At 38.5% G+C, this 15,490-nt stretch overlaps 2 protein-coding genes across 2 annotated transcripts; one reads left to right on the forward strand and one right to left on the reverse strand.

Moving 5' to 3' along the window:
- Positions 1 to 5,463: 5,463 nt before the first annotated feature.
- LOC306963087 (solute carrier family 35 member F2-like) lies at positions 5,464 to 7,909 on the reverse strand (the record flags this gene model as incomplete). Its single annotated transcript, XM_079556541.1, has 7 exons — positions 5,464 to 5,736; positions 6,461 to 6,615; positions 6,720 to 6,772; positions 6,874 to 7,030; positions 7,185 to 7,344; positions 7,430 to 7,557; positions 7,756 to 7,909. The coding sequence occupies 7 exons, from the start codon at positions 7,907 to 7,909 to the stop codon at positions 5,464 to 5,466; spliced, it is 1,080 nt and encodes a 359-aa protein (XP_079412667.1).
- A 933-nt stretch (positions 7,910 to 8,842) lies between these two features.
- LOC306983123 (cullin-5) lies at positions 8,843 to 15,464 on the forward strand. Its single transcript, XM_079582857.1, has 19 exons — positions 8,843 to 8,890; positions 9,424 to 9,533; positions 9,776 to 9,875; positions 9,948 to 10,124; positions 10,278 to 10,419; positions 10,576 to 10,721; positions 11,103 to 11,183; positions 11,260 to 11,353; positions 11,429 to 11,559; positions 11,641 to 11,748; positions 11,822 to 11,886; positions 11,979 to 12,111; positions 12,189 to 12,320; positions 12,434 to 12,557; positions 12,676 to 12,851; positions 12,943 to 13,104; positions 13,185 to 13,303; positions 13,387 to 13,510; positions 13,599 to 15,464. The coding sequence occupies exons 1-19, from the start codon at positions 8,867 to 8,869 to the stop codon at positions 13,791 to 13,793; spliced, it is 2,343 nt and encodes a 780-aa protein (XP_079438983.1). The 5' UTR covers positions 8,843 to 8,866; the 3' UTR covers positions 13,794 to 15,464.
- Positions 15,465 to 15,490: the final 26 nt, after the last annotated feature.

Below are 15,490 nucleotides of genomic sequence, written 5' to 3' on the forward strand. Positions count from 1 at the left end.
GCTAGGTGTCTCATTTTGTAAACCCAACCCCCTGCAAACTCATCTGTTGTCAATAGCAACAGGATGCCACTTCCTCCTCAGGTGTGTCCTTTGGTGTGGGATTTCTGTGCACTTCATATTTTAAGTGTCTCTGCTAAATGATCAGTTAAAGGATTAAAACATTTAAATTTTGTATCTTTATGAAACAATTACACAATTATTCATTTGAGGTGGACTTTATCATTGCTGAATTTACTTTACTGCCAACTTTTTGTATTTTTTTGTTTTGTTTAATCTGCTGTTGTAGCAGTAAATATGTTTTGAGTAAGCTGTGTGATGTGCACGAGTGTGTGTTACATATAAGTCACTTTAATTAAGCAAATTCCTCACCTGGCAAACTGAGCCTCCCGAACATTACACCACTAAGCACCTGTCAAACACCCAGAGCCTGTGAGTGGAGGCTGGGCCTACCGCGAAGCGTCAGAAGCCACTCTCTGAATTATTTATCACGCTAGGATGTTTGGTGTCTGTCTTGTTTGTCTGTTGTTTTTATCATTTTTGGGGCTGGTTATATTAGTCTTTGGGAGTAAACCTACAGTTGACCTTTTCTAAGTGATATAACTATCTTCGAAAGCACATGGGTTTTTGTTATTTTTAATTTGTCTGCATCATAGATGCTTTAGTAAAGAATAAAACAGGCTTAAAAGGTCCATAAAAACTAAACTTCCCCTTTGCGAGCGTCTCCCCGCAGTGGTATGATCCTACTGTAGAGGAACAGAATAATGGCAGTCATAAGGAGACAATGGCCTTGCAGATCCCCAACATATATTCATCAGTGTCAGAGACGGAAATGTCTTGCCCCAGATTACAACAGCAACGGGACCACCAACCCTCGGATTTGAAGCAAACTGGCTATGCCCCGTAAGAAAGTAAATAAATATAAGTGTGATGATATTCTCACAACCTCGTTGTAAATAATAGATGTCAGTCATGAGCTTATGTCACCACTAGGGAGTCATAGTTTACAGCATTTACATTACAATGCAGTACATTTCATAAAAAGAGAATAAAACAGGAACAATATGGACATGGGACAATGCTCTTGCTTCATGACAAGGTCAAGGTCAGTACATTTCATAAAAAGAGAATAAAACAGGAACAATATGGACATGGGACAATGCTCTTGCTTCATGACAAGGTCATGGGTTTAAATCCTCAATATTCAGGTTGGTCCATAGTGAAGGTACAAATACAAACTTTTCATCTGATCTATATCTATTTCATCATTATGCACTATAATGACAAATAAACTAATCGACTAACAAGGTTTTGGCAAGGACATGGACTCTCACGGAAAAAAATAAATTCTGAATTCTCATGTTAAATATGTAAAGGTAAAATAAAAATGTGCTATTAAGATAAAATCTTGGCTAAGTCAGCACTCTCCAAGTGTGACGGTGACACAAAACACACTGCTGATATTGTCACATTACAGGATAGTCAAGTATTAGACTGCCCTCTGTTGGAGTTTAGTATGACGTACATCTGTACAAGGATCTGAGTTTAAAATCACCCGTTTCTGAGCTATAGTTGCCAGTCTGCCAGGCACCATTAAAGTTCTGTGCTCACAAAAAATGCAATACAAGACTCACTTAGTGACACTCATTTGCATTTAGATTCACAGCTGAGAAATAATAAAGGTCAGAGGACGTGGCCAATTAATTCGGTCAGTCATTGTAAGTGTCATTTTTATGCTTCAGTGGACAATTAACATTAACCTTTAGCGAATCCTCCTCCTCTGATTAGCAGCTGCACATCACTTTGGTCTAAAGTCAACTCTAATGTCACACACATAGGCAGTGTTCAGTATTGCTTTGCCCCTACATTCAGGTTGACACTAGATATTATTACCTTGACAAGTGTTGCAAATCTGGAGCTGAGGCGACGGACGTTTGGATCCCAGCCCTCAGGCAGCCAGTCAGAGTCCCTTCTGTTTGTGTTAATCGCCATTTAAAACTCATTTAAATCCAAAATACCCTCTTGAATATCATGTTGTCTGACTTAGCTGTAACACAGCTAAACGGATAAGACAATAAATCTATCATCTCTAACAAGTCGGCATAACACATCTCAGCTGATGAGTTTGGGGTGTGCAGTGAGACCAGAGCCTGCTCAAAGGGTGAGGGGCATCGGCTGATCTGGGTTTTATTGGCTTGCCCCATTTTACTCTCCAAAGTGGAGGGGGAGCTGTCAGAGCAGATTAGTTTATCAGAAAGGATGACAAGTTCAACAACACATAAAAAAGACCACTATCATCAACGAGCCAAAACCGTCACATACTTTAACTTGACAAATCCGGATTCAATCAGATATAACTAGTAGATGTATGAAGCCTTGAAATCAGAGGACATTACAGGGGTTAAATAATAGGCAATGTGAATCAGAAGAACTGTGAGATTCCTGTTTCCTGATGACTACACAGCAACAAAGGCGGCATTCATAACCAGCTAACATAATGTGTTTACCTGCTGCAGAATCACCATGGTCCAGAGTTGGATCACACTTACTACGGGACATCAGCAGCGTCCCGGATTCTGAGATGAAGAAGAAGCACACGTTGTGCTAAATATTAGTGACAAATATAGACAAATCCAGCAAGCAATAAGCTGTGCAGACACTAGACAGATAGATAAATGTGACTATTGGTGGTCGAATGCATTTGAGCCAAGTTTACTAATGGAATCTATACAAAAAGCCCTGGGGCAAAATGCAGCAGACTAAAGGGAATATTAGGCCTGTGTGAACAAATGGAAACTGTATATTGAACACCACTGTGAGTATTGTATTTAAGAGTGCATAACACAAAAAAATCCCCAGAGATTAATTTGATTCACTAATTATGAACAGGACTTTTGCAGCCAACCAGCCAAACACTATTAGATTCTGCTTTTTGCTTGTAACACTTTAGCCTCACTAACCGGCAGGCCAATTTTGAAGCGTACACCATTGAAGCTCATTGTTCTCTCTACATAAAATCAATGCAAGACCATAGGCTTTTACAATACTAAAGATTATCTGCACAAATGGGCTTGAACCTGCGATTAAGACTAGTCACAGTGGCCAGTGAGAGGAACAAGTTCATGTCAAACCCTGACAGCAGCTCAAAAAATGCTGAAACTATGGCTTATATCATATATGTGATATTTATTATTATTGCTGGTTTTCACATTGGTTTAGATGAATAACAGGATACTATTTAAAGGGAGTGGATAACCCCATCTAATATTCATATGTCTTCAATACAACATTTACAACAGGCCTATCAATAAAAATGACACATTAACGTTAGTATAGATACAGTAGGTGTTTTGTATCAAATTAGTGTGAAAAAATACATTTGACTAAAACTGCATTTCTCTGATTATTGTCGACAGAGACTTTAGTGTCACATGATCTTTTTGTGAGCAGGTGCTATAGCAGTTTTTCATCAGGATCAGATTTACATGGTTGGGAGCAGCTGGAGGTGCTTTGTGCCTGTCTGTTTATGTGTATTAGTGATGATACATAATTCATTCTCCTTTCATTAAGTGTTATTTTAAGCCTTTGACTTTTTGACACTTGGCAGATTCTCGACCTAACTGGCGCAGACCTTTAACAGTAGAAAGTATTTTAAAATAAACTAAAAGCAAAAGATGTGGCTTGTTGCACAACATAAATACAGTAATCTGTAAATGTTTGAACATTTCAATGTCGAGTATCATTGTAAATCCAAGTTTAACACCACACCATACATCCTGTCAATATACAGTGTTTTAACCTACATTTTTGCAGCAGTTAAACTAATGGACACATCCTATTTGAGTCTTTTATTCCAGGCTACAACTAACTACTGCAAAAAGCTCTGCACGAACAAACTAAGCCACACACAGAGTGTACCCATCAATATTTGATCATCTAATTACCCCAACAGAGGTCTGGAACAAAGGTTGAGCGCCCTTGCTTAGTTCAGTCGCTATAACATTGGGGACACATTTTGAAACTACACTGTCCTGAGAAGATTTTAGGGTTCTGGCTGCGTTATAAAGTCTGACAACTGTTTACACACGTGGCTGTAAGATAAACTGAGCCTTAGTTCGCACATCACTGTAGATTTGTATCTGTAACGTGCACAGAAAGGATCCATTACACATTGTACATTGTTTTGCAGTCAAATCTCATTCTCTTATTCTCTGAAATTAAACACAATATTGTTGTCTTGCACAAGTGCCAAGAACATGTACTGTAACATCAACACAACAAGTAAAACTTTCAATACAAACGCAGAAATACTAAAGAAGATGAAATAATACTTGGATATTGTAGCCAAATCAATATCAGTCACAATGGTTCAACTCCCAACAAACAAACAAATGACTGGTGGACAAAGTGTGGTAATTTCTCCTCACCTTTTCGTGCACACACATACTGTAAAGCAGATTATGCATCCGAGCCCATGCTGTGATAAGCCTATTAACTGACCTGTCCTTTGCCTTTTGTGTGTGATTTGAACTCTTCCTCTTCTGTTATTCTTCTCCTTGCTCTGCCTTCACATTTTTTCCACATGTAGAGTTGTGTTACCAAACAAGCAAAGCCACTTTTTGTGAAGCGGTAGACGCAAGAAATTAATCCTAAATCAAATCTGCTATTTTAAATGCTCCTAGTCTTACCTCTGTCTTGGAAGTCCTTGTTTTCCTGAAATGTCCTTGTTCAGATTTTGTGGATTTGGCATCTAACCCTCATCTATCTCCTCTCAAGTTATCGGATGGGAAAACTTGCATCCTTGCATCATTTCTTCTTGTAGAGTGTGGTGAATGACTGCCTCTCGCTCACTCCCTTATTGGCTTTAAGTGTAGCACGACTGGCCATTCATTCACTGCCACTGATCCCAGCTGCAGAAAAGCCGACACACAAGGAGAGAGTCAGTGGGGGACGATGAGGTGCAGCCCCAGAGCAGCTTGTAATTAGACACAACATATGATACAAACCACAGGATTATGTTTCGGTTTAAGTATTCAAATCTAAAATTCAAATTATTGTATAAAATCATTGTATAACCAAGCTTGTTTTGAATATATATTTAAATAAAAGAAAAATCATAGACATAGATATTCTTACCATGTTCAAATCTGATCATTCTCATGAAAAATTCCACAGGTGCCAAGAGACTATACAAACCCAGTTCATAAAAGGTTGTGCAGATGACAGCATACTGCATTGTATAGCATTGTCTCTAGGCCACATATAATGTAAAAGATTTAAAAGTAAAAGAGATTAGAAATAAGAAAAATAACAACAATTTATTTAGAGCTGCCATGATTGAAACATGTCCAACATTTTGCAAAGAATTTATTTGAAGTTGACAATCCCACTGTGCACAAATGTACATGTGTTTTCATGAAGTGGGTTTGCATAAATAACAAACAACAAAATAGAGAACTACATGGATCACAGCTTGGTGCTATATGAAGCAGCAGTGCTGTGCTGTTCTTTATATTCATCAGTTTGGCTTGAAGCTCTCGTCCTCTTCTCTTGCTCCTCTCTGTCCGACCTCAGTTCTTGCATGGTGAAGTAATTTTGAGGGGCCACAGAGTTTTCAAAGAAGCCCTCCTCACAGACAGAAGGAGAGGGCTCTGGGAGGGCAGTCTGAGTGGGAACTGCATTAAATAAAATGGAGCCAATGATGATGACGACCAGTGAGACCAGGTACAGTCCAGAGAACTGAAAAGAGAGGCACAAAACCGTGATTGAGGGTATTCTATAAATCAGTGGTTCCCAGCCCCCACAAATGAATCAAAACATTAAAATAATAAGTCCAACAAGGGCCTGTCTGCTCCTTATTGGACCTCAGAGGCTGATTCACGGGAAAGCTAGCCCAGGGATTCTGATTAGTTGCTGAAATCAGCAATATAATAATATTACTTATCCAGACGGTCAATTATACGCATTAAATTAAATTAGATAAACATTGAAACTTACAGACCATCACTTTAATGAGAGAAAAATCTCAAGGACATAGATATTCTTACCATGTTCAAATCGAGGAAAAAAAATGTCATTGAGTGTTTGTCTAAAATGTTGACTAAAAACCAAACGTATAAATTAGAATAGTGGCTCACAACTAATGCTGAATCTGACCCCACATTCCCCACCTTTCAGTTTTTCAGGGTTAAGGATTCAGGAACTATCATGGAGGATCCAGCAAAGATTTGAGATGATATAATGGGGTTTAATGAGAGTGTTCTGGTAGCTGTTTTGTTCCCCAAATCCATCACATCGGTCCAAAAGTGTTCCTGAAACTACTAATTTAAGTAACATTACCTTTACTTAACATGACCATGGCCTCGACATGACGAAAAATATACATTTCAATTTATTAATAAATTCTTGTAGATTGACCTGATGTATCAGACCAAAATAGTAGTATATCATTAAATGATCATACCGTATAGTGGAAAAGGAAGATCCCAAAGAAAAGGCTGAACAGGTCTGCAGTAAGTAATGACAGATTTACTGAAGTGGCACTGCTGAGTTTGATCACAATAGGCATACAGCTGTAGAGCGTGTACAGGCACAAGGCAAATCCACAAAACAGCAGCCCTGGGAAATCACACAAAATTACTATGAATGCCGTTACATTATAGTAAAAACGTTTTTGAATCCGTTTTTTGCCTACAAATTAACCATTTATAAAATATACAGACCAACTTTCCAATTCCACTGGATGGCAGTAATTTTAGTGCGTTCCAGAATCACCCTATTAAAAAAAGAATTAATTTTCAATGAATTACTGTGTTAAACAGGAGATTGATGTATCAAGTATAAGATAGTGATGTTGACTATCAGCAGGAAACTCACATCTGAATAGTGCTGATGACTGAGCCGAACAGGCCGACCATGCCCAGGAACTCCTCTCTGCTCAGATTCTTCACTGTGTACTCCTGGCACACGTTTGAGACTGCGTACAGCGCCGCACTGAGTAGCACCAGACCATCTCCTAATAAGATGTTTGCAGCTGAAGACACAAACACAAATTTAAAAGGTTAGACTTGAACAAAAAAATACTATTTTATTATCTTGTTATCTAAAGGCTATTTTATTGCTTGTGAATACAGTACGTTTAAACATAACACATTTCACACTTTCAATAAAGAGAAAATTAACCTTACTGGAGCCCTGGTCTCGTCCAGAAAGCAAATCTGCTCCCACCATAGCTCCTACTCCGAGCACACAGACACACACAGCGGCATAATGGACCGGCCTGTAGCGGGTCTTTAAAATCCACCAGGACAAGACCATGAGGACAGGAACCACAAAGCAGTCCAGCAGCTGGATCCATGATGTAATGCATAATAAAAACATAAAAATTGCTCTTGATTGACATAGAACTATATTGTATGATTATTGCACTCACTTGGACACTGGTGATGGTGGTGTACTGATAAGCTTTTACCACACAGTAATTGGCCTCCACATCCACCAAAGACAGAAGGATGTACTTCCACCACTTATTTTTGAGGATCTGTAAAATATTTTCATCCCCTATGTTTTAAAGGGGAACACCCTAAACATCAGCATTCACGTCCAGTAAGCTTACACTGCATTTGGTCAAAGAGGAGAGACTTAATGCCAAACTTTATTTTTATGTCTTTTCTATTAATGTTGGCTAATGTACCAAACAATCTGTGTCACATGATCTTTAGGATATATGTGATTGCATGCTACTGTGTTGCTTTGTACCTTTTCTGCAGACTAAAACTGGAGTGTAGGTAACAAACAACAGCAAATAGTTCAGGAAGCTCTGCATCATCGGAGTATCCACATGAAAATCAGATGCCAGGTACTGTGAGGTGATTGCAGTGCCACAGATGAGTGCAGCCAGGCCCTGCCCCATAGCCAAGGTCTTGGCCAACTGCCTGGAGAGGTGGTCAGTTATACAGTAAGTATCAACATTTCATTAAATGATTGAACAAGGAATGTTAATTAAAAAAGGAACACACACAAACTGTATGTTATATTTTAAATGCCATGATACCAACCAGGTAAAAAGTTGATGCAGGTTCTTCCTCATTGTCTTCCAGAAGGAGTTACTCAGATTGTCACACGTTGGGTCCCTAAATACCTGCTGAGACTGTTGAGTAGTCATGTCTCTAGACAACACAGAAATGCCTCTAATCACTTCCAGTCAAAGCTTCAAGACAAAGCTTCAAGACATGCTCACTGCTTTACAGCTGAATGATTAACTCACTCAGAGGGCAAAGATTACTTTTACCGACGTTTCCATGTGAATAGGGGATGAAAACTTACTGTGTTGGTAAAATGCAAAATTAATTCAAATAATGATGAGAGTCATGTGATATACTGTTTCTTTTTAAATATATTTTGTGTGATTGATTGATGATGTTGAAACACAGGGAAAAATCATTTACAGTGTATTTTGAGACAGATATTTTTGTCTATGATTTTAATGAGGTCTTTTTCAATTTGCCCAAGAGAAGTTCATATAAACTGACAGAGGTATTTCAAATGATTGAACTTGTTATCACATAGTGTTATCAAATAAATTGTTTTCTGCCCAATATTTTAGGACGTTTAGATAGACTACAAAAGTTATGCTGCTGTTTCCAAATCATATGCCACAAGAAAATAGATCATAATTGGGAGAAATATACGAAGTAATATCAAACATTAACAACATTTCAAATGAGATCGACAGCAATAAATAATTGACTGATTGAAGTTTTTGGATTTGTTTCCAGTTTTACCCATAGTCCCATGTCTTTACCTGATCACAGCCTGCCTTTGACCTGCAGATCTCGCGAGGCTTCCCGAGACGATAAGTTGAGGAAACATGGCGTCGTCTAATTTGTTAAAGGTAAGAAGGTTTTAAAAATATCTTCTGTTGACTGTTTTGAGCAACTTCTGTTACTTTATCTGAATCAGTAGTAACCTTGCAAACACTATTTTACCAGAACTGATATTTACAAGCGCTTACGATAACAATAGCGTTGCTAATAAATAAAGAGAAATGATGTGCGTCTTAAGTCATAGTCTGTCATTGTTATCACTACCAACCAGTTATAAATCCAAATTATCCGCAATAGTCCACGTTTCTTAATAAAACCCGGTTTACGAACCTCTACCGCAGATAAAGCGCAGTTTTATTCGTCGGTGTCACTCAATACATTTGCTTTCGTCAGTAAATCCTGAATGTGGTATCTTTGTTTACATTGACCGTATGGCACGGTCCGCTATTTGCTGTAAAACCCACACAGATAATCGTTACTAATGCTATAGCGGCTGCACTGATTCATTTCCCTGTTAGTTAAAGAGCCTATAACACCTTGTATTTGTATGTGACAACGTTTTGGCTCTTTCATTTCATTTTTACCCCTATGTCTTCTCCAGAACAAGGGGTCCCTACAATTTGAGGATAAATGGGAGTTGATGCGACCCATTGTTCTTAAACTGCTCAGACAGGAGCCAGTCACGAAGCAGCAGTGGTTTGACTTGTTCTCGTAAGTTACTGTTTCTTTTTGTCACTCTTATTGGGAATCCCATCGACTAAAAGCCCAGCACAGTTGCATCTTTGGACACAGCGTTTCCTAATCTTCCAAAATTTGCAACTTCATTCATAGACACAAAAAAATGTGGATCTTACCAATTGGTGTTTCATTCTTTAGAGTCAGAAATGTCTGGGCAGCAATGCATTTCTTAGTGTCCACATATAATTTTGTAATGAATGTTATTCTTACTTCAGAGATGTCCACGCGGTCTGCTTGTGGGATGATAAAGGACCCGCCAAAATTCATCAGGCTCTTAAAGAAGACATATTAGACTTCATCAAACAAGCACAGGCTGTATGTGGAGCAGAAACATGATAAGATATTGTGACTTCATAACAGCTGATGATTGTATTTTTGCTGTTTTAGCGGGTTTTGAGCCACCAGGACGACACAGCGCTACTAAAGGCCTACATTATTGAGTGGAGAAAGTTTTTTACTCAGTGCGACATCCTGCCTAAGCCTTTCTGTCAGCTGGAGATTACACTAATGGGCAAACAGGGCAGTAACAAGAAATCTAACATGGAGGACAGTATTGTGCGAAAGGTAACAGTCTAAAACAGAAAATGATTTTATATGAATGGAGGTATTTATTTAAATGTTAAATGTTGCTTATTGGAAATACAATCCTTATTTAATTCCTGTTAATTACTGAGGAGGACTTTAGACACAAAATGAGTAGCTTCTTTTATTTTTCAGCTAATGTTGGACACTTGGAATGAATCAATATTTTCAAACATTAAGAGCCGGCTGCAGGACAGTGCCATGAAACTCGTCCACGCTGAAAGGCTCGGTGACGCCTTTGACTCACAGCTAGTTATAGGAGTCCGTGAATCGTATGGTAAGAGACTATTATGTAAAACAAAGTCTTCAGAAATGTAATCCATTATAGAAGTAAGCATTACTCAAAATGTAAAAATGTACGCCAAATATAGAAGACTAGTATTAAATGGGCTGATAGTGTCACGAGTAACCAAACATTCTTGTTTCTGTCCAGTAAACCTATGTTCAAATCCAGAGGACAAGCTGCAGATTTACAGGGACAACTTTGAAAAGGCCTATCTGGATTCAACAGAGAGGTTTTACCGCACACAAGCTCCATCTTACCTGCAACAGAACGGTGTTCAAAACTACATGAAATACGTAAGAAAATTAATTTTCATTTTCAATCACTCAACACTTTATTTATAAAACGCTTTTTGTACACAAGTGCATTACAAAGTGCTTTCCATTTAAAAAGACATGTAAAACATTCTCGCCCGACCCACCCTCCCAATATTTACATGTATCACAATGGTCTTGTACACACACACACCTACACCCCCTTGCCTACCCCTCTACACACACACTCACACATAACAGAATAAAAATCAAGTACATAATGCTGGGTACAGATGGACTACAATTACTGCTGAAGTTTTGTAGGTCAAATTGCTATGTACCTTAAAAAATCAGGTTGTACTTATTGTTTGAAATGTTATTTTGCTATTTGTATGTATTGTCATGCCATGTTTTTCCTTGCAGGCAGATTCAAAGTTGAGAGAAGAGGAAAAGAGAGCACTTAGATATTTAGAGACACGCCGTGAATGTAACTCTGTTCAAGCAGTACGTCACTCGGTTGCAAAATTAGTTTTTCATGCATGGCCTTTTCAAATGTGTTCAATGTTTTTTTTTGTTTCAGCTTATGGAATGTTGTGTGAATGCTCTTGTAACTTCGTTTAAAGAAACGATCCTCGCAGAATGTCCAGGAATGATCAAACACAATGAGACAGACAGTAAGCACTAAACATCACCATTTTTCAAACCGCTTTCTCCTTTTGTGAAACCCATGTTTTGTTTTCGGCAATCAGAGCTACACCTGATGTTTTCTTTGATGGACAAAGTTCCCTGTGGAATTGAGCCAATGCTGAAAGATCTTGAAGAGCACATCGTCAGTGCTGGATTGGCCGACATGGTGGCCACTGCTGAGACTATTACTACTGTACGTAAAAGCGACACTCAAAACAACGGTAACTTATAAAACGTTCAGTGTCTCACACATGTATGTTGTATTTTTCTACAGGACTCGGAAAAATATGTTGAGCAATTGCTTACTCTATTTAATCGCTTTAGTAAACTAGTTAAAGAAGCTTTTCAGGATGACCCCCGCTTTCTCACAGCCAGGGATAAGGTCGGTTATATTTTCAGTTGTTGGTAATTTAGTCGATCTAACTATTTTATATATAATTTACTTTTTGTTACAGGCCTACAAGGCTGTTGTCAATGATGCCACAATTTTCAAACTGGAGTTACCATTGAAGCAGAAAGGGTAAGTGCATTATATATGTAATTTGTAAGTTAATGTTGAAGATGTTTGTGCTAAATAATAATGCATTGATCTGCCTTTTTTGTTCATGTAAGTGTGGGCATGAAGACACAGCCCGAGTCTAAGTGCCCTGAGCTACTGGCAAACTACTGTGACATGCTTCTGAGGAAAACACCACTCAGTAAGAAGCTCACATCGGAAGAGATTGAGCTCAAACTCAAAGAAGTGGTGAGTAGTTCTCTTTGTCTGTGTCAATGGGCCTCATCCATGCTCATATTTTTTACAAACAAATCTTCATATTGCAGCTTTTGGTGTTAAAGTATGTTCAGAACAAAGACGTCTTCATGCGGTACCACAAAGCGCACCTCACGAGGCGCCTGATCCTCGACATTTCAGCAGATAGTGAGATTGAGGAAAACATGGTGGAGTGGCTGAGGGTGAGATACACAGTGATGCATTTCCTGTCGCTCCAGAAGGAAGAATGAAGCTCGTAGTGCCATATTTCAGTGGGATTAACATTGTCTTTTTGGGGCGCCTTTTGCTTTTGTAGGAAGTCGGGATGCCTGCCGACTATGTCAATAAACTGGCCCGAATGTTCCAGGATATTAAAGTATCAGAGGATCTAAACCAGGTCTTCAAAGAAGTGCATAAACACAACAAGTTGGCTCTACCAGGTGCGTAAATATTTAGACAATAAGTTAACAGTATGATTATCGCATTTTTCACTTTTTAAATCCTTTGAATCTTTTGAAATAATAAATAAAAAGAATGTTATGTGTGTCCTCTCTGCAGCGGACAGTGTGAACATTAAGATCCTGAATGCTGGAGCCTGGTCACGGAGCAGTGAGAAGGTTTTTGTCTCGTTACCAACTGAGCTGGAAGACCTGATTCCCGAAGTAGAAGATTTTTACAAGAAGAACCACAGCGGCCGCAAGCTCCACTGGCATCACCTCATGTCCAACGGCATTGTGAGTGAGAAGGATATCTCAGTCTTTAAGTGTGTTGATATATGTTATGAGCGTGTTTTATGTCTTGTTTGTTTACCCTTGTCCATCAAAGATCACTTTTAAAAATGAGGTGGGACAATATGATCTGGAGGTGACCACGTTTCAGTTGGCTGTGTTGTTTGCCTGGAACCAGCGCCCGAGAGAGAGGATCAGCTTTGAGAACCTAAAACTGGCCACAGAGCTGCCTGATGCTGAGCTGCGCCGCACACTTTGGGTCAGAAAAATACACTGTTACATTTTAAAAATAATTTGGATAAACAATGTTCAAGTACCTTTTTATACTATATTTTATAGTCTCTGGTGGCTTTCCCTAAACTGAAGAGACAAGTTTTGTCATACGACCCACCTGTTAACTCACCCAAAGACTTTACAGATGCTACGCTCTTTTATGTGAACCAGGACTTTTCGCTCATGTACGTTTATATACTGAAATAAGGTTGTGATACATCTGTACTTACTCTCATGTGATCCTTACAATGTTTTTCCTGCGATACAGTAAAAACAACAAAGTCCAGAAGCGAGGAAAGATAAATCTAATTGGTCGATTGCAACTCACAACAGAGAGAATGAGAGAAGAAGAAAATGAGGGAATTGTGCAGCTCAGAATCCTTCGAACTCAGGTACAGACCGTGCATTAGGCTGTTTGGTTTTCTTAAGGTCTTATATAATTTGCTGGTGCGAGTCATAAAAGTGGCATTTTCTCTTCAGGAGGCCATTATCCAAATAATGAAGATGAGGAAGAGAATCAGTAATGCTCAGCTGCAGACGGAGCTGGTGGAGATCCTGAAGAACATGTTTCTACCTCAGAAGAAAATGATCAAGGAGCAGATTGAGTGGCTCATTGAACACAAGTACATAAAGAGAGACGAGGCAGACATCAACACCTTCATTTACATGGCCTAACAATGGAACAAGCCACTGCAAAATCAGCATTTATGAGCCTTCAAGAGGAGCAAGGTACAAAAAACATCAGTGATAAGAACGTGACTCAAAGGCAGTATTTGAAGAATTGAGCCTGTCCGTCCACAAAGTGGATGTGTTTATGTTGCGCTTGCCTTGTGTTACAGCTGTTTTAAGATTCCAGTCAGTAGACTTTTGTCTCTACTGCCCTCTAGTGTCAATCAGGCTTCTACATTGGTTGGTGGTGCCTCTCAATGGTTGAAGAAAAGTTCTTGACAGTTTATGAATTTACTTCCTGCCTTACTTTGGGACATGGGAGATGTAGTAACAAGGCGCAAAAAAAAATAAAAAATCTGATATGCTTTTTAAAGCTTTGCTTTCACGATGCCACAGTTGCCATCATTTTGATGTATTTTCAAAACTGAAATGCAAAAACCTGCCGTTGGGAGAATGAGTAGGGATAGAGGCACATATGGAGAGGATATGTAAATCAGTATTTTGCCAAATCTTGTGTGAATGTATGTGTGCATGGTGTGGTATTTTAGTCGTATGAGTGTACTTTCAACAGCATGCTGCTCAATATAGTTTATTTTGTTTGTTGTGGATGATCTGTCACATTGCTGTCTGAAAAATCAGACCAGGTTGCATACATCTACTCTTGATCAATGCACTTATTTTAATGTAGTATTTATTTTTTTCTTTTGTTTTCAAACTAGTTTAAAAAGTCCTTGTAAAATGTTCAATACCAGAGTGGCTGACTGCTCACTAAACTCTCACTTAAGGTCTAAAAGTATATTAATAGTCTAAAAATAAGGGATATTAATGGGTTTTTACTTTATGTAACGACTGTGACGTTTCCCACAAGACTTTATGCTACACCATTGATATAACTGTGAGAATCATTGTACGGTAGTATTGTATCTGCCTTTTAGGCCGACATAAGTAAATATCCAGTGTTTATTTTGTTTGCATAAAGTACAAGGGCTCACCGTCACATAGGTTGAAGACAAACAATTTATTGTTTGTAGAAACCTTTGTGATCACTTGGACAAACATTGGATGTGTAATCCAGTTTAAATATAAAAAAAAAATGTTTCAACCCATTTTGCTTGACATTCATTCTCCAGTGGAGGCGCTTTTTTGTGAATTTAATTTAAATAATGAATCCAAGACTAAAACAGTAACTCAAGACTAAAAAAGTCACAGTTGTCACAACACTAAAGATACATAATGGACGGTGAAATTGTGAAGCATTGCATTAAAACCAATTATAATTATTATGAGGCTGGTGAAACTATGAAGTTTGAATTTTATAGACTTCAGCAGAGACTTCAATGAATAAACAGACCTGTCAGACACCTGTGAACACTTTGTTTTAAGCCATGCTCAACAATAACTGTTGACAAATTCAGTAATTAACTCGGACTGATTGCTGACATTTTGTAAGGGTATGAGTGCAATGCTTTTCATCCTCCACTAGGGGGTGCCTGCAGAGGAGAGCACACTCACCTGTAGCCTTTTGTCATGACTAAACTTGAACTAAAAAACAGCCCTAAGCTTGAATGTTTGCTACATGACAAACACTTTCAATCTTTGGAAGGGCGAGCCCCAACTGTTTCTAAACTGAAAACTATTTATTTCTTGCAGAATAAAAGACACCTCTAAAACACATCCTTTTTCTCTGTGTTTCATGTTTGTTT

This window comes from Gobius niger (genome assembly GCF_951799975.1).
Source record: "Gobius niger genome assembly, chromosome: 1".
Lineage (NCBI taxonomy): Eukaryota > Metazoa > Chordata > Actinopteri > Gobiiformes > Gobiidae > Gobius > Gobius niger.